The sequence below is a fragment of the Pteropus medius genome, unplaced genomic scaffold, assembly GCF_902729225.1.
Source record: "Pteropus medius unplaced genomic scaffold, Ma_sr-lr_union100, whole genome shotgun sequence".
Classification (NCBI taxonomy): domain Eukaryota; kingdom Metazoa; phylum Chordata; class Mammalia; order Chiroptera; family Pteropodidae; genus Pteropus; species Pteropus medius.
The window spans coordinates 1,140,918-1,167,395 of record NW_024344374.1 but is presented as its reverse complement, the minus strand read 5'-3'; the positions used below and the strand labels follow the sequence as shown (position 1 = coordinate 1,167,395).

Here is a 26,478-nt window from a genome sequence, read left to right as displayed (position 1 = left end):
CTCTCTGCTTCGTGCTTTGCCTGTAAGAACTCATGGAATACTCACTGCAGCTCTGTGAAGTAGATTGTATTTTTATCAGCATTTTATAGATGAGGAAACTGAGGGTTAGAGGTTCAGTGACTTGGCTCAAAGTCACTGCTTAGTGATTTGTAGGGACCAGATATGAATCCTGGTTGGTCTGACCCTAAAGCCCCTGAAGCTACATGGCTTTTTGCCACCTAGAGCCTGTGGTTCTCAACGGTTGTTTAACTCTTTGGGGTCACAGATAACCCTGAGAATATGATGAAAGCAGGAGCCGTGGCCTTTCTGTCCAAGGGAATTCACACATCTTGTTCCTCAGGTTAAGAGCTCCTGTTTCAGGGCACATTTATCTTGATTCTTATAAGCAGCATCTGGCTGACTGCCACAATCCAAACTATGCCTTTGACACCTAAGACCAGCCAAATACACCCAATCATGCTGTCTGTCAGAAGCTCCTCCATAATGAAGGGAAAGGAGAGTGAGGAGATGCACTATTGAATGGGGCTCATTGTTTTGATGAGTGACACAACAACAACAACACCTGTAAGCCTCACAGGTGACATCTGACCGGAAGTTAACATGTTTATTAGGTGCCTTTGAGGAGCTTGTGAGCTGGCGGAGGAAGTGAAACCGACATAAGTTTGGCCAACTGAGGACAGTACAGTGGAGATTGAGAAGGGCTTGAGAATAAAGGGGCCACGGGTATAAAGAAAGGAGCGTGTGGACTGGGACCAGGGAAATGTGGGTTCCACTCCTGGTCCTGCCTGCTAATTTCCTGAGTGTTCTCCATCAGCCATTTTATCTTGCCATAGTTTCCTCCCTTGAGTGTGATTAGGTCATCCCTAGGGCCCCTCTGTGTCTCTGAAAGGCAAGGAGGGTGGTGAAAGATGAACAACTGATGATCATGTACGAGCTGCACACCCGGCACTTCCTGTACGTGGTCTAATGTACCCCATGTCGATTCCATTCTGTAGATGACGTTGAGTAGATTAAAAATTGCTGTCTGATGCCAAGTTTCCAATTCAGGGTTGGTTGAGTCAGAGGTGGCAGGTCAGTGGGATGTGGGGGATGGGACAGACAGATTTGGGATAGAGACTGTATGGGTGGAAGCAATGGAGATAAAGATCAAATCTTAAAATCCCTTCAAAGAATTAATGTTTCTCCTGTGTTTTTCTTCTCTTGGATGTCAACAGGCCACTTTCCAAACAAAGCCATGCCCTCTGCAGGAACACTTCCCTGGGTTCAGGGGATTATCTGTAATGCCAATAACCCATGTTTCCGTTATCCGACTCCTGGTGAGGCTCCCGGGGTTGTTGGAAACTTTAACAAATCCATGTAAGTACCAGATCAAGTTTTCTTTCCCAAACTTGTCAGTTAATACTTTTCCTTCTCTTATCTGCCTCTGAAGAATTTTGAATGGTTGTATTTGAATAAAGTTGCTTTTGTGTGATAAAGTTTTGTGTGATAAAGTTTGCAGAATGAGGGCAGGGAGAATTGCTGCCAGAATTTAAGACCTTTCTTTAGTGTATTTTAGGAGTAACAAGATTTAGCTAAGAGTCGCGTGGCTGGGGGCTGTTCCTCCAAAAACTGGCTGTAAGTTGAAAAGGGAGACACAGCACATCTGCTTCACCTGGCCACTCGTTTAGTAGACATTCACTGTGCATCTGAACCAGCTGGCCTGGGGCCGGGGGGAGGGGTAGGTAGAAAGATGTGCACAGGAAGTTGTCTGCCCTCACGGAGCTCACCACCAAGGCTGGGAGACTTCACAGATCACCTCTCTTCCTCTGTCAGTGTTTATCTTACTGCAGCTTTTCACTCTCTGGTCTTTCTCGTCCCTGGATACGAGCTCCCTGAGGGCCAGGATGCCCCTTCCTCAGCTTTTTGTATTCCTGGCTCCCGATTTCAACACCAGACCTAAGTGTGGGCTTAATAAGTGTTTGCTGAATTAGCCATTGAAGATTCTTGGAATGCACAGAACCAAGCATGTGTTAGCATGGACTAAGGATTGTAGGAGATGTAGGAAGATGGTTCTGAGGAAGTAACAGCTGGGCCAGCAGAACCACCCCATATTATTCATGGACCTTAGGATTCGTAGCTTTTGTGGGTCCTTTCTTCCATGCAAAAATATTAAAATTTTTATTTTCTAAGTGTGTTGATCTAAAGGTGAATGTAATCCAGGCTGGATTCATCATTATTCATACTCATTTTGAATTTTTGAATTTGGTTTTTAAAAGAGTATCCTGAGCCCTAGGCACTGTGCCTTACTGTGTCTCATGGATAAGTAGGCCCTGGGCGAGTAAGAATGTGTCTGTCTGTGTGTGTGTGTGTGTGTGTGTGTGTGTGCGTGCGCGCGCGCGCGCATTTATTTATGAAGGAGGGCTTCCTGGAGAAGGAGGCACATGTAAGATTTGGTTGTGTGTACACATGGAGAAGAACATTCCGGGAAAGGATGGTGGGTAGGTGGTTGGGAATATGGGGTGTCAGTGAAGCTGAGTGTGGGCAGCTGTAGGAGTGTAGAACCGACAGCCAGACCGGGGCATGTGTACCAGGCGGGTGCCCTAACCAGAGCTTTTCTGCTTTTCTCGCATCCCCTGCAGTGTGTCTCGCCTGTTCTCAGATGCTCAGCGGCTTCTTTTATATAGCCAGAAAGACACCACCATGAAGAACATGCACAAAGTTCTGAGAACATTACAGAAGATCGAGAGTCACAGCTCAAGTAAGTAAAAGTCTTCTGTGTGTTGGTTTGTAATTGGAAATTGACCTGTACCAAAGAGAGACAGCAACCCAGGCGGACTGGTGCTTATCCCTTTTAGCTCTTCTCTACTGGGTTTTCCTCCTCAGTGGCTGGTCTTTAAGGCCTCTCTGCAGGAGGTATTTGAGGAGAAACTGAGAAGACAATGAGTGTGCTGGCTTCCTGGGGTAGACAAGAAAACCCCCCAGAGAGGAATGACACAGGCCCGGTTTTTGGACAGTTAGGGGTGCAGGTTGCTTCCAACTTCATTTCTTTGGAGTTGGCCATAAAGTTGCAGTGAATGGGCAGATTTATAGAAAGGGGATACTTCTATGCATATAAGAGTAATTAAAATTGCAACTTGATATAGATAAGTGAAAGTAAGCATTTACTTCTAAAAGGAAAACGTAATTCATTTTCCCCCTAGTCATTTGATTTAGTTTGATGGACATTTGAACTCTGATCTTTAAAAAGCAAAATCTTTATCCCTCATTTGGTAAATGTCCAGGCCGTTTACTGCGTGCTATTAAGGAAGTGTTTGAGGAACAGGCAGTTTGCTGACAGAGGCATTGGCTACAGAAGTCATGAGGCAGCCTCCCAGGCAGTGGCCTACAAAGCAGTGAGGGGGTGTGGGAGCAGTCCGGGGTACAGGCAGTGGTGCAGGCATAGTCTGTAGAGGATTTAAAAGCAATAATGAAGCCTATTAAAAGGTGGTCTGCTTTTTATCATCACCATGCACTGGTGGTTCTAAACAATGTCAGTGATAAATTATTCCCCGCCATGGGCCAACTGCTGTCACTATTCCAGGAATGTACTTTCTACTTAGTTTGGTGTTTTGGGAGGAGTGGGATGGGCTGGCCTCCCAGATTGTGATCCACTTGACAAAAGTGTTAGAGTTTAAACCAGACTTGGAGTGGAGCTTTTTCTTGGGGACGGGAAAAGAGGCAATGGGCAGTGTGGGAACTGATGACAGAGGGAAGCTAAGCTCTGCGTGGGTTGGCACAGAGGAGCTGTCACTTCACAGAAAAGAAAGGTATGATTGTGCTTCATTCAGCTTCTGGGTCAGTTTTTAGGGACCCGCAGCTGGACCACTCCTGGCTGCATGACCAGGCCGTCTGGATGCTGTTTCCTTGCTCTGTAGGCCTCTGGTCCTGCACATGTATGTCTGTCCCAGCACAGGACACAGAGAGGTAGCAAACACCAACCAAAGCATCAGTCCTTCCTGATTTACCAGAGGGCCCCTGCCTGGTAGACCAGAGGCAGAGCTTGGGTTATTTTTTCTAGTACAGAGACAGTGTGGCCCAGAGGAAATAGGAAAGAGTGCTAGGATAAATATTTTTTGTAGTTTTGTAGTTTTGTGACTGCGAATCAGTCATTTAGGCCCTTTTGGGCCCCTCTTCTCATCCATAAAGTGAGAACAATAGGAGAGTCTATTTCATAGGATTATTGTGAGGAGTAAATGAGATAAAACATTTAATTGCTTAAAACAGCATCTGGCACATAGGAAGCATTTAGTGAATATGAGCTATGATTATTTTGGAATGGTGACATCTTGGCCAAGCCGGTTAAACTTTCTGAGCCTTAATTTCCTCAGCTGTAGTATACTTGGTAACTTACAATGTATAATGTAGAATTCTAACAGTGTCTGGCACCTCCTAGATATTCAATAAGTGGGAGTCAATATTTTTCTTATGTGTTAGTGATACATTTCTGAACACCTGGCCTTGCTGTTTTCTCAACTTCACAGCTGGAGAAATAAACTGGCTGATGAGCGTGAGCTGTTAAACAGTTTCAGATCTTAGTGGGGGCTTTAGACCCAGGCTGTTTTTATTGAACAACTGGCGACAGGAGTTAGAGTGAAGAAAAAAAATCAAAACTTCATTCAAAAAAGCTTTCTCTACATGCTCCGAAGAGAGGTCTCCTCCTATTTTGATTACATTATATCAGTGCTTATCTCTCTGTTCACTCAGTAGGTTCCTATTTCTGCCCTGCTGCTACTTCTTAAATCGCTTTCACCTTTTCTTTGCCTGTCTTGCAGCTCAGAACCAGGCCTCTGTCTAGAGGGAAATACAGGAAATGTTGATTCTTCCTAGGTGAAGTCAGTCGCGTTTTGCAGCATTTGACTAGCATTCCAGATTTCAGGGAGAATCAGAGACTGAGGTGGTTCAGCGTAGATCCTGACTTAGAGACCTGTGCTTCGCTGTCTTGCACTCACTCTCAGAATTGGAAAGATTCTTGGCCCGAAGCCCTGCCCTCATCAACCTTCTCTCCCATACACCCACTTCCTGAGATGGGGACCTAATTCTCACACGGGCAGCTCATTTTGGGTGTGGACAGCTTAAGTTATCAGAAAATATCCACTACCTTGCTATACCTTTTAGAGAATGATGCTAATTCTACTTCCCTTGAAATATTTAAAGACAGATCTTGTTTCTTTTCCCTCTCTCTTCCCACAGTCTTTGATTTTTCTAGGTTTCTGGAATGACTCTTTCCTCCTATATCTGCCTCTCCTCTGGTTGTGTTTCAGTGTGTTTCTGTCTTTCTTGAAGTTTATCAGAAATTACAACAGTATTCTAGCACAGAATAAAGGGGACTTTTGCCTCGCTTGTTCTGAGCAGTGTATGTCTGTTGATGCAATCCAAGGTTGCGTTAGGCTTTGGACACCCATATCACACCTTTGACTCATATTCCATGTGTGGTAAACTGAAATCGTGGAGTTTTTTAAAGAGATAGTGTTGCAAGCTACTTGTTCTCCATTTCTCCATTTCTTAATTGTGCTGTTGGCTTTTTGAACTGAAGGAAAACATCTTTTTTATTTTACATTTTTAGATTCCTTTTGTCATCTTGACCTACCCAAACCATTTTAGTCTCTGATTTTGCCATGTACTGTATTTGCTGTTGCTTGTTTTCTCTTGTCTTCTAGGAATTTGATAAGTAGCCCTCTTTGTTCTCATCCAAGTCGTTGATGACTGTGGGATGAAGGCTTGAGGTTTGGATCACTGGAGACTAACAACCCCTTTAAGGCTCTTAAAGATCCACTAATGTGTTGTCATCAATGCTGGGTTGCTGAGCTCCTGCTTCTGCAGTCTACTTGGGTGACTTGCCTTGTTCTTTCCTTCAATTTGCATCTGCTAAATCCATTGGACTATCCACAGATAATTTGTGCACATGGAGCTTTCTACTCAAATACTCTCTTTTAGCCCCATGGTTTCCTGCACTAGAGCATTGCTTTATTTCCATTTATTGGATGAGACTTTAGAGGCCATTAGTTCATTTATAGATTTATAGGTTGATTAATTGAATCATTCAGCCAGTATTTACTGAACACCTAAAATGTGACAACAACTGAGAAACTCTAGAAAAAGTGACAGGCCTACGTTCTGCTTCTGTGAGGTGCAGACTCTCAAGTGGTGTTTCTCTGACTGAGTTTTGTGTGGCATCTGAGATGATTTCAGGTGGTACACAGATGACAACTTTTAATTTTAACCCGCATCAAATTGCAATTTCATGGGTATTATTGCTTAGGAGAATGTTAAATAGGAAAAAATGAGTTAAAGTTAATTTAAAGAAGACATTTTATGTGGATATGGTAAAAATTATGAGAGTAGTTTATAAATGGAGATTGGAAAACACTGGTATAAGAGAGTTTGGGGCTTTGTATTAAGATTCTTTTAGGGAACAAGTTCAGGTTCTGTCTCTTATTATGTGTGAATCTTGGGCATGTTTTGATTCTTCCTGACCCCCAGTTTACCTGAAAAATGGAGATTAGCTGACCCCTGAGTCCTTGAGCATTAAATCAGATGAAATCTGTGGATGATTGATGGCAGGGGCAGAGCACGTAGTTGACACACAATAAATCTTGAGTCCGTTTACCTCCCCTTCTCTTCCTGGCTGACTCTGGTTTTGCCAATTTGTTCAGCCTCCCTGAGCTTCAACTTGCCTTGCCTCAAAATGGAGACTTTGCAAAAGAACCTGAAAATGTTTCATCTCGGAAACTTGGCCATTATTCGAATGAGGGGATCACCTGGGACTCATCCGTGTTGTGGGCTGTCCCTTACACTGTAGCCCTCGAGAGCAGGACTGACCTTTGCTCATGGCTTTATCCTAAGCATCAGTAGCAGGCACGTGGTAAGAAATCAGTGCATCTTAGTGAGATGAAGGTGAGAGAAAATACCCGCCTTTCACAGAGTATTTTAAGGGTCAAGTGAAAGTACTTTGAAAAGTATGAAATCCCAGCACATGTAGTTGATTCCCTTTGTGAACCCATGTCGACAAGGCTCTAAATTAAGAATAATGACAAAAATTCTTAAAACTGTCTTGGCTTGCTTTCTTTCCCAAGGCTTACCTTCCAGAACTTTACTGGAAGAGCTGCCATAAACCCCGAGGCCTGAAGTGGATTTACTGAGAAGCTTAAAAAGTTGTACTTTCATAGATCCCTTTTGAGGCCTTGGTAGGGATTTTAGCAATCAGCAATTGTCAAAGTAGGATTTAAAAAAAATATACTTTTTCTTAAACAGAGCCCCCCAAATTGTGTCAGCTTCTGGCCTCACACCCAGTGTCTGCCCCTGCCAGAGGCCTCGGCGAGATCCTGGGGGGATGGAACGAACCACCTCCTTTGCTCTGGCTGCCAACTTCACTCACCAGCCAGCCCACCTGCCCCGCTTCGGTGAGGCTGGCAGGCCGGCCAGAGCTAAGGCCTCCCAGATGGGGCTGGTACTGCTTGGATCAGGACTGGGCTGGAGAAGGATGGTCCCTTTGCTTTCTTTTGGCCTATTTCCTTTTCAACCATTTATATGTATCACTTAGTGATGCCTAAGAGGCTCATTAGCCTGCTTCCTGCTGAACCTTTCTGCTCATCCACTTTCCCCTAGTGCCTTGCTCCTTTCTCAAATCCTGGAATTTGGACTATGGGCTCCTTCATCTCTAGGGGGTACCGTGGGCCCAAGCCCCTCTGGAGTTTGTACCATGGATAGTGATTGGGGCTTCCTACTTGACTGGAAGTTATGAAATGCACATCCTGGGGCTGAGGCTTCTTGCCTTCCTGGGGTGGGCCATCCTCATATCCCCTATAAAAAGTTCTCCAACTTCCCTACTTTCCCCCATTTCCACCGTTAGCTGGGCTCTTGTCCACTGCTGTATAGTATGTCTGCTCCCTTAGCCTCACCATGCTTATGCTGGCCAGGGACAATTCCTAGGCTTGTGAGGGTATTGTGAGAGTTCTCTTTTTACCAGCCGTGGCCTGCCTGGCCCAATGGACAGGGCTGTGGGTTCTGTGGTGGGGCTGGATGCCAGATCCCCAATTTCTCCTGTGCAGGGGACTCAGCAGCTTCCATCCTCGGCCAGGATCTTAGCTCTCTAGGTATCAGGTTCTGTCCCAAATTACAGCTGCACCAACATCTTTTAACAGAAGCCCAGTAGGTGCTCGGTGCTCTGTGGGAATTGAGAAGAAGATTTTCTAGACCTGTTGAATTAGGCCAGGACAGGTAGATGGAACAGTTGAGGGGTGACTGTTCCCCCTCAAGTTGTATGAAGAGCTGCCAAATTACGCATGTCTGTGGATGGCATGGTCTACATAAATGGCACTCCCCATGAGAACTGTACTCCCTGAAGTTGGGTAGTACACAACCTGTATGGCTCGTTGCCGTGGCCTAGTGTACCTTGTCTCAGCTCCTTGTACTGACCTCCCGTAACCCCTGAATCAGGGGCTTCTGAAATACCTTCTCTCTAAGATGTAGAGTCCTCTGAAGCTCATGAGAACTTTGATGGGAAAGAACAAGGAAGAACTTTAGGCATTTTGTCACTAGGCTGGAGGTGTCCCTCTGGAGCACATCCCACATCATCGAGGTCAAGGGCTGAAAAGGTGAAGGACTGGAGGAGAGATCTAGTGCAGCGCTGCATGCATCCTGTTGTCCTGACTTGGGTTTTGAGCATTTCCCTCCCTTCAGCTAGATTTTGAATGTCATTAGCATGGCTGCCGTTTTCTGTATATTCATGGTACAAATCTGGTTTGTTTGGTCTTTCTGATGTGCTCTGTAAGACTTTCGTGAAATGAGTTCTGAGGTTTGTGGTGAACTTAAGGAAAAGGGTCATAACCTTCTGGCTGTTGGATTTATTGGCAATACTGAAAACTCATTGTACGGACCTTTGATTCAGCTACGATCTTTGAAAGTCAAAAAGACATGATCCCCTGAGGGCAGGGCAGGCTTTGGTGACATGGCAGTGTAGTTGGCTATGGCAGGGGTTGAGAGAAAGGGATGTAAAATTATCATCTTGTAAATATCCACTGGGCAGTACAATTTAGTGTTAAGACAACAGACTTGGCAGCCAGACTGCCTTGGTTCAAATCTTGGCTCTGCTACTTACTAGCTATGTCACCTTGGACCATTCCATAACATCTGTGTGTCTCAGTTTCCTCAAAATGGAGATATTAATAGAACTTCACTTAGGGATATTGTAGAGAATAAGTGAGCTAATAAAGGTAAAGCATATTTAGTACAGTTATCTGGCACATAAGAAGTACCAAGCTTGTACTTTAGTTTGCTGCATTTTCGTAACCATCATGCAAGGTAGGGAATTTTATTCTTATGCACACGAAGGAGTCGAAGTTCAGAGAGACTAAGTAACTTGTCTAAGGAAGCATAGCTGGCAAGAGGCAGGAAAAGGTTTTTCATACTCTGCTATTATATGCTAAAGAGCACAGCCCAGGGTAGCCAGAAACTTCTCCAAAGTCACAGGATACTAAACATTTATGGGCTGGGATCACAAAGGAGACAAGAGGCCTTCCGAGAGAAATGCCAGACTTCCTCCACTTCCTGGCTTCACGGGTAACAGGCTTGAGTGGAACATTCCCCAAGGCTCGTCTAGAAAGAACTTCCTGTGACTCACAGCCACTTCTCCTTCCCCGCCTGAACCCCCTCATTCCCTTGAGCAGCCGCTGAAGTTAAAGTTGCAACCCCAAACTTTGCTTATCATCCTTGTGGGCCCTACTCATGCCATCTTGTTGGGAAATCTCATGATATATGTGTCAGTATCATGTCATCACACTGGAAATTCCTTTAAGTCTTTGGGTGATTGCGATTCTTGTTCTGTAGGCACTGGTCAGAAGTTCTGATTTAGGGTCTTAGGGTTTCATAGTTGGAAACTTTTTCCAGCTATTATGAGAAAGTTTTCTTAGACCTGTCACAGCCAGGCTGCATCCCAGAGTCTAGATCGCTGGTTTCCGTCTAGAGTAGGGGCCTGTTCCCAGCTAGGCTGTAATCAGGTGGATGCAATGCTACAATGCTATGTCAAAATATTGCTTGATCTAAAATCAGAAGTAGACTTTACCCAGACAAGAATAGAAAACACAACTGTACCCAATTACAGGATAGCACGTACCCCACAATTTTGGACTGTCTTTAAAAAGTTTGGATTGTTATAACATAAGAACATTGTTTCATATCTCTTGCTTTTCCAGTATAAGATTTATTTACTCTGTGGGTGGCAAAGAACAGGTTGGGGGTCCAGTTTGTTTCTAGTTGAGTACTTCTCATTTCTGGCCTCTAATCACTGTTGCACTGAAGCACAAAAGGGCAATCTTGGAGTGATACTTTGTCCAACAGACTAAGTTGCATCAGATAATGATGCCATTTTACATTTTAATATATCGTTTAATTCGAGGCTTACACTGGCACTAGCAGGCTAATATTATCATCTCCATTGTATTGATGAGGAAACTGAGACTGGAAAATGTTATGTCTGTTGCCCAAGGTCATAGAATAAAGCTGTGAATTGAATCCAGGTCTGTCTGACCCCAAGGCTCAGCATCTTCCTACCACACCATGCTGCCATGTCACCCTATTCTGATCCCAGGAAGCATGGGTAGCATCATTTACTTTTCATACCAAAAATGTGGCAAAGTATTTTTAAAGAGTAAAACGATTTATTTAATTCCTGATGTAGGAGAAAGAGCCAAAGCTTTATAGCCAGAGCCCATTGTATTCAAATTTACCTCTTTCTTGCTCTGTGACCTTGAGCAGGATGTTATCCTGTCTGGGTCTTTTTTCACACTTGAAAAAGGAGAATAATACATTTTTTGTAAGTTTGTTTTAGGGATTCTATAAAATAACACATATAACGTGTCTGATGCTCAGTAAATGCCAATTACCTTCCTCTCCCCACAGATCAATACCTTATCCCTTAATACATTTTATTATTTTTCAAAGAAGAAAAACTAAGCTATTTATATATTATTGTATGTAGTGTGTGTGTGTGTGTGTGTGTGTGTGTGTGTGTGTGTGTGTGTGTGTGTGTGTTTTAACAATTCTGTCTTAGTCCAGCCTGGAAAAGAATTCTTTCTCGGCCCCTAACTTATAAACTCATCTTCTTTTAGGCCCAGAACTCATTTGGGCCACAATTCTCCCTCCTCAGTATTACCTTTCATTTTTTCCAAAGCCAGCCTGACTGTGCCTGCCACTCCCATTGCATCAGGAGTGCTCCTGGCCGTTGTGAACAGGTCACCGTTTTCCTTTGGAGCCACAGTCATCACTGGCTCTTTGAGGACCTGATTACCATTCACGTTCTTATCAGTTGATGTCAGTCTTCATTCCAGGTGCTACCAACGACTTCTCTCACCTTGGCCACATCTCAGTGAGACACGAGTATGCCTTTGCCTTAGTAGATGGATCTGGAGAAAGATGCTTATTGTCTCTTTTCATCCTGCGATTTCACTGATGACTGATTCTGGACTGGCAGAGAGGGCTGGAACTCACGGCTCTGCTCACCCGATCCTCTGTCCATCTCTTCTTGGAAGGCAAGAGAAAGGATCATGTCTTTATACAGCATCTCTTTTGTTAACAGGCTCCTGCCTTCAAGAAGAACCGAGTAATATTACTACTTTGAACCATTGCACTAGTGTTTGGGGTTCAGTGGCCATTTAAGTTTGTTGAACTAATGCAAGTTCACGTTACATGTAAAATACATTAGGAACTATGTGGCTTCTAAAGTTAACAGTACTCCCATTGATCTCGAGGGAAGACTCTGACTCCCCTAGTACTTGCCTGAACGAGTTCATAACCATGAATTTTCTGGTTTCTTTTGGGAACCCATCACATAATTGTCATTATGACTTTATCAACATTTAGTTAGAACTTATTTAATTTTCAGCTTGTATTTTCTCATTCATAATGAGTTCACGGTGCTACACACTTAGTGTCATGAGTGCTTACCTAACCCACACCCTCGTAAGGCAGACCTCCATTGCAGGCTCGGAGAGCCTGAGTGACCTCTTCAAGGTCACATAACTGGAAAATTCTGGAACTGAGATTTGAACCAGGTTAGCCAGACTTCAGAACCTGTGATCTTTCAGGTGTGTGTTAGTACCCCTCAGCAAGCCCTCACTGCAGAGAAGGAAACTTCTCACAGGTTGGGGCCCCCAGGCCCAGACACACAGCAGGGAGGTCTTGAGGCTGTGTGCACCCCAGGCTCCTGGCCTCCTCTCATCTGCTCTATGGAGTCACCCCAGGGAACAGCGAGGTCGCCCTGCTTTACCTGCTTCTCCGCAGCACTGAACTTCCCAGAGAAGCCCTGGTCTTCCCAGAGAGGGTCCAGCCATCTTAGAGAAGCAGGCAGTAGCTATCTTTGAAGAAGAAAGTACAACCATAGCATCAGGAAAACAAACCAAAACAACAAAAAACACCCCAGAAGACACCCAAGTATGTTTATTACCAGCCCTTTAGTAGAGAAATGTTTCAAGGTCTTATTTATAAAGCTTAGGCTGAGTAAAGCCACGAGTTAGAATTTGGCCCAGGCCCTTCCCTCAAGGCCATTTGACATAGTCAAGGCTGGAAGACCCTCCTGGGGTCCTTTTAGGAAGAGTATCTGGGCCTTGGATGGATGCTGACTTGATCTCTTTCCCGACTTCTTTTTTTTCATTTCCCTCCTCTACCCACTTCTGAAGCAGCTGATTGCTGTGGTTTCTTTTCATGTTGAACAAAAGCGGCTACAGCAATCTTGAAACCAGAGCCGGGGACTGGAGGGCATCGACCGAGAATAACCCCAGCTCTCTGGCTGCGGGCTTCCCTCCTCCGCCTTCCTGCCGCTGCCCTCCTTCATCCGTCCTTTTCCCTCCTCCCCCCTCCCCTCCTCTCCTTCTTCGTCCTCCTCTGCTGCACTCAGGCAGGCTAGGAGAAGCAGAGGAACACTTAAGTGGCTGTAAGAGCATCCCCTGGGTGCAGGGCCTCTCCCTGCCTCTCCCTGCCACACCCATCTACCTGTTTCCTTAACTTAGAGAGCCCTGGCCCAGAGGATTGGCAAGAAACAGGCTTCTGCCCAGTTCTTCCTCAGCACACAGAGTACGCGTTTCACTTGTTTTATTCCTTAGACTCCAAGCTCCGGAATTTTTCCCCCCTTCTTTCTTTTGCCCCACCTCACTGTACCCAAAGTAAAGCTCTTGGAAGTTGGACAGGCTCCTCCAGACAAAACCAAGGAGGCTGGGTTCAGTGGATCATGTATTTTCATTCATAGTAGAGAGATTGCAGGAGGAAAACTCTCTTGGCCTTTTGCTGGATTGTGACTTTTAGTGTTCTCCGCAGGCAGCAGGAACTCACAATTTAGTGACCAGTCTAGCTTTCTGATGGCTGTGTTCTATGACAGCATTCATACCCGCTCAGCTACCCATGTAAACTCTTGAGGCGCATCAGCTCTTTCCCTATGATCTTGTTTTTCACAACAACGTGAATGTTATTAGCCCCATTTTATGCTTAAGGAAACTGAGGCCCAGAGAGATGAGGAAAAGGGGAAAAGTGAGATTCATGGTTACACAGTTGAGGAACAGCAGAGCTGGGTCTTGGATTTAGATCCAAGTGCTATATCCAGTGCTCCAAGTGTACCTTTCAATATCATGGGTAAGAAGACTTCTGAGATGACCTTCTCACCCCGTATTTTATAGTTAAGAAAATCGAGATCATGTTAGCTCACTCGGGTGAAGTTAAATGGCTAAGTGACTGTCTTTTCCCTGTCTCACTTCTAGAGACCTGTCTTTCTGGCTAGTCATCTTCCACCTATGCTCATCCTCGCAGTGACCTCATAGATGAGATCATTCCTGTTGATTCTCTGTAAAAGGCTAGATTTATTTATTCCTCTATAAAATTCTGAACAGACAAGTCAATCAGCTTCAACCTTTTCTTCATCTTATGGACAGTATCAACAGAAAGAATTCAGTAATTCTTTCTGACTCAGGAACTCAGCCAGGCAAATATAACACACACACACACACACACACACCCCCTTAGGTCATAAATTCAACTTCTCCACTTAGTTGGCAGTCACTTCTGTATTCTTATCTATTCTAAAAGCATATGCTTTAGGGTTAAATTAGCAACGAAGCTAATGAGACCAGTCATTTCTGAAAATGGTGATAATAGCAGCCATCATTTATTGGATACCTTTCTCGGTGCCTGGCATTACACTGGGACTTCAAGTGCATTTTCTCATTTAACCCTCAGCTAAGCCCAGTCAGATAGATGCCATTGTCACTCCCATTTGTTCTATAGACACTTCCCCACTCCCTGTTACCAGCTTCTGTTCCCCTGACTCTTCTTGACCTGGGCTGATGTAGTCGAGTGGGCTCAGAGAAACTCTGGTGCTGTTTTGAACCTGGTGTGTTTCACGTTCATGTCCACTCTTTCCTAACCACTGCAAGGTGAATTGACTTCTCCATAATTGGAGGTTTTCCTGATTGTCTCATGTCATTAGTTTATTCACTCATTGGTGTTCATTCCTTCACACACTCGCCATTTACTGAGAGCCTCATCTTTGCCAGGCTCTGCTGCACTTCAGGGTTACAAAGTCCTGGCCCTCAAGGCACTTCTTCTAGGGAAAGAGATGTGTGGGAGAGAGATGTGTGCTCAGACAACTGAAGCTTGATCTGAGCAGTGCTTGACGATGCTATTAGGGACAGAGGAAGGCCACTTAACCCAGCCTGTGGGTAGGAAAGTCAGGGCAGTTTCTTGAAAGAAATGACTCATGGGACAAGTCATAAAGAAAGGGATAAGAGTTAGCTAGGCTAAGAGGAGAAGGTCTGTTTTCGACATCCGGCTTTCTCAATATTCTTCTCCACTCATTTTCCTGACAGCCACAGAATGGAGAAAACTGAGACCAGAGATACAAAGCCACCCTACTCTGGCCTCACACTGTCTTCCTCCCTAGTCCTTCTCTCATCCTACTTTCCAACCCTTAGGTTTTGAGGAATCTCCTCTCTCTATGTTTATTTGCTTGTTGGTTAGTTATTCATTCAAAAAACATTTTTGAGCACCTACTATGTGCACAGCGCTGTGACTATAGGGCATCCTGGTCCTTGCCATCATGAGAGGACAGACCCTCTCCATACCACAGCCTCTAGAGAATTTTAACTTTCTGTCCTTTTCCAAAATTTCGCTCTGGCCTGACTCCACTGTGAAACACTTGCAGATAAACCTCATCTTGTTCAGATCCTTCCGTGAACTGTCTTCTTCTGGCTTCCTCATCCCTCCTGCTTTACAGATTTACATCTTCATCTCCCTTATCAGCCTTGGAAGTTCTTTGAGGGCAAGGTCTGTGTCCTTACCTTTTCTCTGTGGTACATTGTGGTTCATTGTGGTACATTGGTAAAGTTGAGTGAAAAAAACTTTTTTCAAAATTACAAAATTGTTATCGTTTATTGAGTACCTACCATGAGCCACTCACTCATTATTCATGCTTTACATACGAATAGCTCTTATTCCCATAACTTTGAAAGATAGATAGCTGTCATCCTTACCTCTTAGGGAAGAAAACTTGGGCTCAGGAAAACAAAATGGAATTCTTAAAGCCATACAGTTAATAAATAGCAGAGTCCAGCGTCAAGTTTAGGTTTTTGTAGTTCCACACCCCTGATCTTTCTGCCATACCACTGTTTCTCAAACTTGGCTGAAATCACCTGGGGAGTTATAAATTTTTGATGCCTGGGTCTTAGCCCCAGTTCTGATTAGTTGTCGGGGGCTGTGGCCTGGGCATTGGGATTTTTTTACAGCTCCCTCATGGGACTAATGGGAGCCAAGTTTGAGAAACCATGTACCGTACCACATTGCCTCCCTGTGTCCACACTGGCTGCAGCTGCCATTGGTGGTGTGGTATCCATGTGACCAGAATGCATATTTTTTATAGCCAGGGATCTTGGGCCTCCTTGCTGCTTCCCCACCCAGTGACCTCACCACCCCTTGCACATGCACTGCCAAGGGTTGTTGACTGTTTAATCAGCCTCTTGGTTCTTATGTCTTATCCAGGGGATTCTCTGATAGGTGGTTGGAATTTGATCACATCCAGCTGTTCTTATCCTCAGAGTCTGTTGATCCAACAGAAGAGTCGTAAAAACACACTGAGCACACTTGCTGCTCTGGAGAGTGTTGTCCATGACCTAGACCCGTTACAAGTGCAGCCAGGGTCAGCCTCCCACACTAGCAGCCCTGCTCGGGAGGAGGCTTTTCTGAAGTTCTCTATCATAGTATCTGCCTGCTGCTCTGGCTTTTCATATTCAGGAGGAATTTGTGAGAGTCAGTTCATGTTCTGTCCAGGGCTCAGAGAGGTCTGACCCTCGGTATGGTGCTTTTCCCTTTGTTCCACAATGCTCAGTGTCTGGCTTTTCATGCCAAGCCCCAGTTGAAGCCACCAGCTTTCCTACATTCCTTCTTGTTTACCTCTGCCATAGGGATACTGGGACACTGCAGATGTTGCTGTTTCCCTGGGACTATAGTACTAGTGACTAGGGATCCTGCTTACTCCTAGAGTGCAGCTGGTGGATCATTCTGACACCCCTAGGCCCTCCTCAGACCTGCTCAGCTGAAAGGAAGCCTCCTGTGATGCTGCTCAGATACTTCTGGAATCTTCTTAGTCCTAATCCCATCTCCTAATATTTATTATCCAGCTATCATTCACTAACCAGTAATTCTTTGCCAGGCCTTGGCGTATGCACTGCAATACAGAGATAAAACATATTCTGTGTCCCAGAGGCGTGTAGTCTAGGAGAGATAGTATGCAAATAAAAGAATGTACCTAAAAGTATGGTGCCCAGACCCCATGCATTAGAAGTACAAAGGCTGCATATTAAAATATAGATTCTTAGGCCCCATTCTAGATCCGCTATTTCAGTATATCTGGGGATTGGGCCCAAGCAACTGCATTTTGGCATGCTTCCTCAGTGACTCTTAGGTGCTCTGAGGTTTGACAATTACGGAAGTAAACTTGATGGTAACAGTATAACGTCATGTGTGGTAGGAAGCACCAGGCAGATGGCCACCTGCAGGAGCACCTGTTCTGAGGAGGACACTAGTTGGGCAAGGAACAGCTTCTTGAAGGTGTCGTGAGGAATAACTAGTTGTGAACTGTGCTTAATTTACCCTTTCTGTAGCTCTGTGTTACTCACATTTCCTTAGGCAGAGCATACTTGGACCAGGCAGCGCTGATGGGGGTCTGATTGGGCTGTTGGTTGCTCCTTCTACTATGTCTCTGTACAGATATAAGCCTTAGATCCCAGGTTTAACTCCTGTCCTCTTTAAGCCTCATACTATAGCCCCTAGAGCAAGATCTAACCTCTTGCTCTCTTCAGTTAAATGATTTGGTTTTTCGAGATTTGCCCCCTAGAGGTTGGTTAGTGCCTGGATCTGTGGGCTGCAGTCTACAGATGATGACTGCCTGGCCATGTGGTTATGATTGGCTGGTTTTCTCTTTATTGGAAGAAGTTGGGTTATTAAGAGGGTGCCGCAGAAGGAGAAGTAGAGAGTTAAATGAAATAAGTTAGGGGAAATGAGGGGCCACTACCAGGCATCTGGTCAGAAACCTTTCATTTTAGAGATGAAGAAGTTGGGATTCAGAAAGATTATGAAATAGTCACATGACACCACAGGCACAGCCTCCAACTCTGGGGACTGAAATTCTAGGTTTCTGGCCAGTGCTGCTTCTACTTCACTACACTGGATTGGAGCCTTTTTAAAATGTATCTGTAGGACTTATTATTTAAATGGATTCTGTATGAAACCCTGCAGCAATCTAATCATTGGTAGGATTGATTTTGTAAAACCATACGCTTATGTGTTTTCTTAAAGTGCAGCAGACCAGGTTTTGGAGCTCCATGTCATGTGTTGCATGTTTGGAATTAAAATGAGACCGTGTCTGCGGAAGCACTTTGATAGGTGTAATGCTGTACACCAGTGGTTCTCAAAATTTGGGCCCCAGACCAGCAGCATCAGCGTCAGCTGGAAGCTTGTTAGAAAGGCAGATTCTCTGGCCTCATCCCAGGCCCCCTGAATTGGAAAACTCTGGTGATGGAAGCCAGCAATCTTTTTAAACAGAACCTGCAAGGTGATTCTGATGTCCACTCAAGTTTGAGAACCACTGCTCTTCATTGAGGGGAAATCAGCCCTGGGGCTTGTTGAGAATAAGATTTTTGTTCTCAATTTTTCTCTGTCTGAGATAGCAGCGGGGAGACAGGAGCAGTGGGGTTAGTGTCACAAATCTCAGGTGGGATGGGTGAGATCATTTGAAAGGTTTGGCTTTTGCCTTGTAAAGCAAGGCAAGGCTGTGTGTGTGTGTGTACAGCACTGTCACACTGTTTGAGTCTAAGAGCACATGCTGTGTGGCTCTGTACGTCTTTAGAAAGCAATCTTTTCATGTCTCCTGAGAAGGCGAAGCTCCTTGAGCCTCGTTTCTCTGTGTGCTTAAGCCAGAATCCTGTGGTTACCAGTCAGTTTAAAACGAGGCAATCAATATTATATTTTTCTCCACTTGCCCCATTGTGCTGATTTTTTTTTGGAGTTACTTATTAAATGAAAATAAAACACTATTTCTCAGCAGGCTTGACACTTCAGGATTTCCTGGTGGACAATGAAACCTTCTCTGGATTCCTGAATCACAACCTCTCTCTGCCAGGGCCTACTGTGGACAAAGTGCTGGGGGCTGGTGTCAGTCTCCGCAAGGTAAGCTGTGACCTTCGGCTCCCTTGGTGGGGCTGGTGGCAATCCACTGTTTGAGAATGCATGGAAAAAAATATAAACCCCTGGCTTTGTAATGGTGTGGAAGGAGGGCATTAGCTCAAATTCAGCATCACCTATTTTTATTTCCCTGCTCAAACTGGCATTGCCAAACCATTCAGAGATGGAATATGCCACCTGGAGTCATGGGCCAGCTGATTGAAATAAAACTGATTTCCTGCCTGTCAACTGACATGTGTTGATAACTTCCTCCTAAAAGATGGATGCGTTTAAGTTAAGATGGGTTAAACATTTTCTTTAAAATTTCACAGTAACCAGGGTTGAGGATTATTGAACTGGAGCAGCTCTGTCAGCAGATTATGAAAACTTAATGCTTCCTTTAAAGACAGACAAGAAAGGTATATAAGGAGAATTTTTTTTTCTTAATTTATAAAACCAGGAAGTGCTATTAGTGTTTATATGGAATTTTAACCTTATATCCCTGGAAAACTTCCTCTGCCATCATTAGATATATAGCTCCTATGCAGTGGGTAGCAGACCCAGCTTGCATGGTTATTGATTTCCAGAGAAGCGTCTCAGTTTATTCTCTGGCAGAAAGGGAAGTTGCTTCCTTAACCTGTCTCATGTCTGCATACTAGCTTGTCTTTACAATAAGCAGAAGCAGTGGAAATGTTTATGCCTGAAAATAAGACCTTTACCGTACATGATCTAGAACTTTTAAAATTAGAAAAATGTGCTTACTGCTTGCCCTTATGAAACTAGGAAAATATGCCTTGTGTTTACCAATTGTGTGGTCGGGAGATGGGCCAGAGGCAGCAGGCATATGAAAATAGTTGCATTTAGCATGATTTCCATTGCCCCTGCCAATTTCATATGTGTCACTTTCAATCAGTTAACATTAAGAGGCATCCTAAATACGGAGGTGGTCCTTGAGTGGTAATTAGTCTCTGTGTCAGTGCTCTAAAGGTGAGCTGAGCCTAGAAGCAAGGACTAGTTAGAGAAAGGAGACCAACTGAAGTGTGCTTGAGTATCTGGCAGTAGGTGAAAACTTAATGGAAACCATGGCAGGCCAAATGCTCTGCAATGTTAGAAAAATGGGTCTTTGAGGCTTTTGGTCCATCGCTTACAGTAGGTTGTACTATAAGCAGGTCAAGCAGCACTAATTTAAACTAACAGGGAGGTAGTAATGGAGTAATAAAGAGTCTGCATATCCATTCAGTGATTCCACACATACTATTAACTGCAGTGTTCCAGCACTGTGGACACAAGTGAGCAGGAAAAGCAAAGTCCTTCATCTTATCGAACTTGCTGTCTAATGGATAGTGAGGACCATACATGAAGAAGCTCAATTTATTTAGGCCCCAAAAGCTAATTAAGTAAACAAAATATGGCCACAGTGAAGCTCTCTAGGAGGTCTACTATAATGAATAGATAAGAATGAGTTAGAATTGGCCTGTCAATGAAATGAGATGAGAAGTTTGGCTTTCTGGTACTCTACTCTGCGGCGAGTAAAAGGCAAAATATAAATTCTGAAATTGCTTGAAAGTAGTTCTTTGCCTCAGTTAAACATCTCTACCTACAAATAAATAGTATAGATGCTTTTAAACCGTAATTCAGCCCAACTCCAGTTTAAGATATTATAAGTTCCAAAGTAATGAGAATGTTTTTCTCTAATAAAAGTGGTTTCAGGAGTTCAGGCTCCAGATTCCTAGTTACTGAATCATGTGTCCCGCTTTTGAGAAAAAGAGTTGGACTCGGGATTTCTCTTCCCAAGGACAAGAGAGTGGGAGATGATGAGTCAAACACAACATTTAAGTTTTAAATTTCCTGTCAGACCACGCCTTGATGCATTCCGAAGTTCATCAAAGAGACCCGATGCTTCGGGTTATTGAGGTTATGTCCATTCTTTAAAGTTGTATTGATGTGAAGTCCCCCCAAAGGATTCAAGGACCCAACTTCTCATCCTTATAATCCAGTTTTGTTTGTCTCTCTGTACAAAATGCTTCCAGATATTTTTGCAAGGCTACCAGTTACATTTGACGAATCTGTGCAGTGGTGGATCCAAAGTAGAAAAGATGATTCAACTTGGTGATCAAGAAGTTTCTAAGCTTTGCAGCCTGCCACGAGAAAAACTGGATGCAGCTGAGCAAGTACTTCGCTCCAACTTGGACATCCTGAAGCCAGTCCTGGTGAGTAGGTGTGCCGTGTGGAGAAGCTTCAAGTACTAACGCCTTTGGAATGTGAATTTTTTTCTTGGACAATGTGACTTTGTTTTTGTAGAAACATAGAGCTGGCTGGGAGTTTGAGATACAGTTTAGCTTAATGGTATTCTGACTATTTTTTCAAACTTTTGGGTTATCTGCCAAAGAGTAAAAAGAAGAAGAATGAGTTGCATGTGGTTCTGAGTCTAAGCCTAAAGTTCATTGTGCCTATTTAATCAAAGATACCTGTTTTTTTAATATTATAATTTGAGATTATAAGAGTTCATTTGAAGAAAGAGTTCTCCAGAGTGAAAAAAAGTTCTCAAAACCATTGATGGGAACATAGATACCTGTTCATTTGTAAAAGCCCATCAGAAAGGAGACACTGTGAACTGTCACAGTGACAAAACCTTGGAATCGGATGGAAGCACGCTCAGTAATTAGCTTAATCATTGATAAAATTGCATTTACAGAGAAAAAATTGCCAGCAAAGTTTGATCAATCTAGGAATCAATAGTACAGAGAAGCAGTCCATGAGAATACATGTTCATTCTTATTCAAAGAATGGGAATGAACCTGGACATTTTGGTCATTAGAGAGTTGTGTATAGTTCCAGAACAGGTGTATTTTTTGGCGGGGGAAAGGTGTTTTTGAGAGCTCTGGTGAAATGCCCCTCTAATAACATCAATTAGCAACCTGTGTTCTAGTTTTCTACTCACCATATAGGACTCTGATTTGTCATTAAGTTCTCTTGAAACCAGGGAAAGAGCCCTGGAAGGAAGAAGATGTGCCCGGAAAGACATGTTCCTCATTATGATAAAATGAAATTGGAATCCTCTGGAACTTTGTGCCACATAATTTCTTTAGGGAGAGACAAGTCTTCCCAGGGATACTAAATCTTTCTGACTTCTTCTTCCACATTTCTCTGCCTCTAGCCAGAGAAAGTTCACTGTTTCTAAGGGTTTATGTGATTAGATTGGACCCATCCAGATAATCCAGAATAATTCCACCTTTAAGGCTGAGATTGGGAACTTGAGTTTCTCACAGGTCCTGGGTCTGTGGAGTGAGGGCTGCCCTCTCACCCCATTTTCACCCACGAAATCCCAACAGCCCCCTGACAACAGTCTTTGCCAACGTGGCACACTGAGAGCCATAGCGGAAAGTAGGTTTGGGCTGTAGTACCGGCTCACCATTGTCTCAGTGATGTGAAGATGGTGCCTGATTCTTGAGTTAGGAAGGACAGGCATACAGACTTACCTCCATTTTCAGTAACAACTAGGATTACACATCTATTTGACTAGATTGACCTCTAATGGTACCTTCACCCTAAAAGAGAACATTGTGTTTCTGTGGCACAGAGTTCTGTTTATATGTCTTCTGATTGACACAGCATATTCTCCAGAAGGCGGGACTCAGTTCATGGGATAAAGGAGGTGAAGTGAGCAGTGCCCTCGGTCCCCGGAAGAGCAGTGATCTCATAGCCGGGCTGTGTGTAGTGTGAAGGAGCAGATGGAGAAGGGGTCAACAAAGTCATCTTTGTTTTGAAGGGTCTTTGTTTGGTGTCTTCTTGACTCTCAGACAAGGACTCAGGATACAGATACAGCTTGACTTGTGCCTTTTTGGGGCTAGATACTTCAACTTGTCACATGCAGTTTTTGAAGCATTTGTGTAGGTTTTTATTTTTATTTTTCCAGGAGAAAACACTTGCTTTTCCTCTCCTCCTTCCTGAAATTTAGACATTTGTGTGAAGTATCAGATTTTATTTGGCTTTATTTGATTTCACTGCCCACTTGTTTATAACATATGCTTTTGCCCGGCAAGCAGTTGCAGTCCTTAAATGGTAGATGAGAGAACGACACGCCTCATGGACTTCCTCTTTAGACTCTGTGCTCCCTTGATTTCCGCAGGAAAAGGGGATCGCAGAACTGGGGATAAATTTTTTGTGCATTTAGCAATGTGTTAATATGACTGTTCAACCCCGTCTGTTTAGACATTTTGCCTCGATTATATTATTTCTTTCTTGAAAAGGGCTGCCATTCCTAAGAGGTTTGATATTTAGTCCTGAGCGATGTGGTAGTGGGTGTATTTAACTGTGTTTAGAAACAGCAAAAAATGAAGTATTTTAATGCATTAAACATAATAGAATTCAACATTTAAATTGTTGAATTGTTTTTAAAAGATTAATATCTTCCTCAGACATGAGTTTTATAATTCCTGACTTTGATTTAGAAATTTTGAAATGTTCCTGAAAGTTAAGAGACAGTGATTGCTCCTGGGTGGTGGATAGTCTTTGTAGGTGGTATGTGGCCTAGTTCCAAGTTGAACTAAAACATAGAAATCGTAGTCCTGAGTTGGATTTTCTGAATATGGACAAAGTGAAGTTGAGATTTTAGTGTACTTTACGAGAATATTTAAGGGAAATTCAAAATGTGTCGATAAACACATTGTAACACACATCCACAGGAGGAAAACAAAGTTGTGCATTGTATTTTGAAAATACATCCACATCTCACTTTATTTAGTAGTAGAGTCCCTGAAAAATTTGTGTGTAGATAAAGGTTTTTATAAACTGAAAAGTTTTCAAGTACATTTTTATTTCACAGATGTTCTCTCTTCTATTTCTATTTGGCTGTGACTTCTAATGTATTAGTAGTAATCTTTACCAGTCTTCATTTTGTGTAGTGATCATTCATTTTTCCAGCAAATATTTATCAAACCCTGACCTGTGCATGAACTGGGCCAGGAGGCAGTGGTGATCAAGGGACTGCTTTCCCTGAGTTTCCCTGCTGGTGGGAGAATAGAGGGGCCAGACCAAGCAAGGAGCAGATGCTGTGCAGAGTGATTGACCCTCTGCTGGGTGCCGGGCAGGCCCCGATGAGGCTTCTTAACCTAGGGATCAGGAAAGAAGCATTCTCTAATTTGGAACCTAAAGAATGGAGATTAGCCAGGTAAACACTAGGAGAAAGATGTTCCAGGCATGTGCTTGGAGGGGAGAGAGAAGGTGGGTATTCAGGGGAATCGCACATAACTGAGTAGCTCAGAGTGGAGTGGATATAGCTGTGGGGAGTTTGATGGGAGAAGGAATGGTAAGACACTGGAGGTGGGCAAAGGTTAGCTGAGGCAATCTTTCTTGAGCCTCTTAGGCTATTGGGCATCATCTTTAGAGCAAGGGGAGCCACCAAAAGCTTCCAGAGGGTGAGTGACTTGATGAGATAAATGCAAAACAGAAGTAAATCTGTGAATTTGAATGACCTTTGAAGCAGGACTCACTCCAGTCCCTTTCTTCCAATGTGCTTTTCCGTTTCTTTTGATTTTTCTTTCACAAACATTTATCGGGCACCTAGTTATTATGTGCCAGGAAGTGTGCTAGACACTGAGTTGAAATAAAGCACCAGCTCAGAAAGTAAAGTCAAATTGACTTTGCTAGGTTACTGCTTTTTTATTTTTCAGTCTTTTACAGTGTAGTTATTAAGCTAGTGAGGAAAGAAAGAATATAATGAAGTTATCTGTTAGACCCAGAAAGAATGGGGCACAATGGCCTTTGTTGTTACGGGGCCAGCACCCTCGAATGTCATGCTTTTAGGAAATGTTGCTATGTTGTGATTAACACATTTTGCAGAAGTGGGTGGGAGCTTTTGAGTAATATAATAAGCATTTGTGTACTCTTCCTCAAATGGTATTACAGTATTTAGTTATGATCTAAAAATATTGAATAATACATGACTTTTTGTTAGCGTAACACCGAATGTACAGCCCTTTACTAAAAGTTCTATTTTCCTTCTTTTTCTCCCTTTCCTTACTTCATAGAAGAAAATCACTTGCCTCCTGTGGTCAGTAGGGACCTATATGAGTTCATAGCCAAGGGAATGTTTTTGGTTAGGAAAAATAACAGTAGGAATTCCAAACTGAATTGATTACTGGAGCTTTTTGGAAAAATGATTTGGCAGGCTTTGCCTGCCTTTGTCAAGTAAGTATGAGCAGTTAATAGTAGTGTAAGCACCTGGTCTTGGACTTCATTTGGTGGCCTAGTTTCAAGGTATGTTTCCTGGGGTTAATTTTATTCAAGGAAGGTACATTTTTCAGATCTGATGTGCAGTCAAGCCAGCTTATGTTCTTTGCCCGTGCTTCATTCTTGCCCAGCCTCTCTCTTTTTCTCCCCTCTCTCTTGTTTATCTTTCAGTGAATTAAAAAGAAAATTATGAAATATTTCAAATATACAAAAAGTTACAGAAAATAACATACACACATGTGCCATCGTCTGTCATTTTGCCATATTTGCTTGCTACAGATTCTTTCAAGAAATAAAACATTACAGATGTAGCCGATGCCACCTATGTGTCCTCGTCTCTTTCATTAGAAATAATCACTATTCTGGAATCGCATGTTTCTATGCAACTATATATATATATAAATATATTTGCATTCTGTTATTAACGATAGACCATATTAGTTTGCATGTGTTCACATTGTATAAATATGCATATTCCTCTGCAGCTTGTCATTTTCATTTAACAACTGATTTTTGAGATTTATCAGTGTCTATGCATGCGGCATCAGATTAATTTTAACTGCTACATGATATTCCATTTTTGTGCTAAAATTAAAAAAAAAGAATCCCTTCTAATCTTTGCCTTGGTTTTTCACATTGTTTATGGTGTCTTTTGGTACACAGTTTTTACTTTTGGAAATTGTAGTAATTTTTTTTCCCTATTTTGGTTTGGACTTGTCTTATTTTGTTAAAGAGGACTTTTCCTACCCCAAGTTCATATGTATATTTTCTCCCATCTTTTTAAAACTTTCATTTTTACTTTTGGCTCTTTATTAATTCTACCTCAAATTAAATTTATATAGTGGTGTGAGATGGAAAATTTATTAATTTTTCTTGTATGAATAAATAATTGTCCCATCATCAGTAATTGAATAGTCATCCCTTTCCCATTAAATTGTAATATTAAGTTTGCTGATTTGTATCAGTCCATTGTTTGTATTTTATAATGTCCAAGCACAGAAAAGGAAAATGAAGTTTTGAGGAAAATAATAGCTCAATAGATAATCTAAGCTTTAAGCTCGATGCTGAATTTGAATTGTGTGTGTATGTTTAACCCTGTGATGCCATCCTACACTTGGATGTATAACTCTAGGCAGCATTCCTTTGGAAATGGAAATTTGTTTGTATTGACCGCAGGTTGTCGATACTGTGAATGAATACTGAGCATTTAATCTCAAAACGATTAGTGTAACAAAGATCCTAATAATGGCATTGACTGTTCTACCTATTACTTATACATGGGTTTAGCCAATGTTTTTCCGAGACCAAAATCTAAATCATTAAGTTAAATAAACCAAAGCTCAGATGTGGGATGCACAAATGATGACCTTCTTGCAGAGAATATTTTTAAAAATTGGTGTGAACATTTGTCCAAGTGCTGTGTCTCAGTGGTTCTCACACTTCAGTGTGCAAAAGAATGCCCCGAGGCCTCCTAGGTAGCACTCCTAGCTTCAGTAGGTATCTGGAGTCTGCATACTTAACAGGCACCACAGGAGC

The 26,478-nt window shown here is 43.0% G+C and overlaps 1 protein-coding gene across 8 annotated transcripts in view; it reads left to right on the top strand.

The window, feature by feature from the left end:
• Positions 1-26,478, top strand: part of ABCA1 (ATP binding cassette subfamily A member 1) — a 119,707-nt gene that overhangs the window by 32,590 nt on the left and 60,639 nt on the right. For 5 of the 8 annotated variants that reach the window (XM_039870604.1, XM_039870600.1, XM_039870603.1 and 2 more), the window contains 4 exons: positions 1,215-1,356; positions 2,619-2,737; positions 18,593-18,717; positions 20,742-20,921. In XM_039870604.1, the coding sequence (XP_039726538.1) occupies positions 1,215-1,356; positions 2,619-2,737; positions 18,593-18,717; positions 20,742-20,921 (566 nt within the window). Of the gene's footprint in view, positions 1-1,214; positions 1,357-2,618; positions 2,738-18,592; positions 18,718-20,562; positions 20,626-20,708; positions 20,922-26,478 lie in introns of those variants that run through there. The other 3 variants (XM_039870605.1, XM_039870607.1, XM_039870608.1) reach the window with 2 other exon arrangements.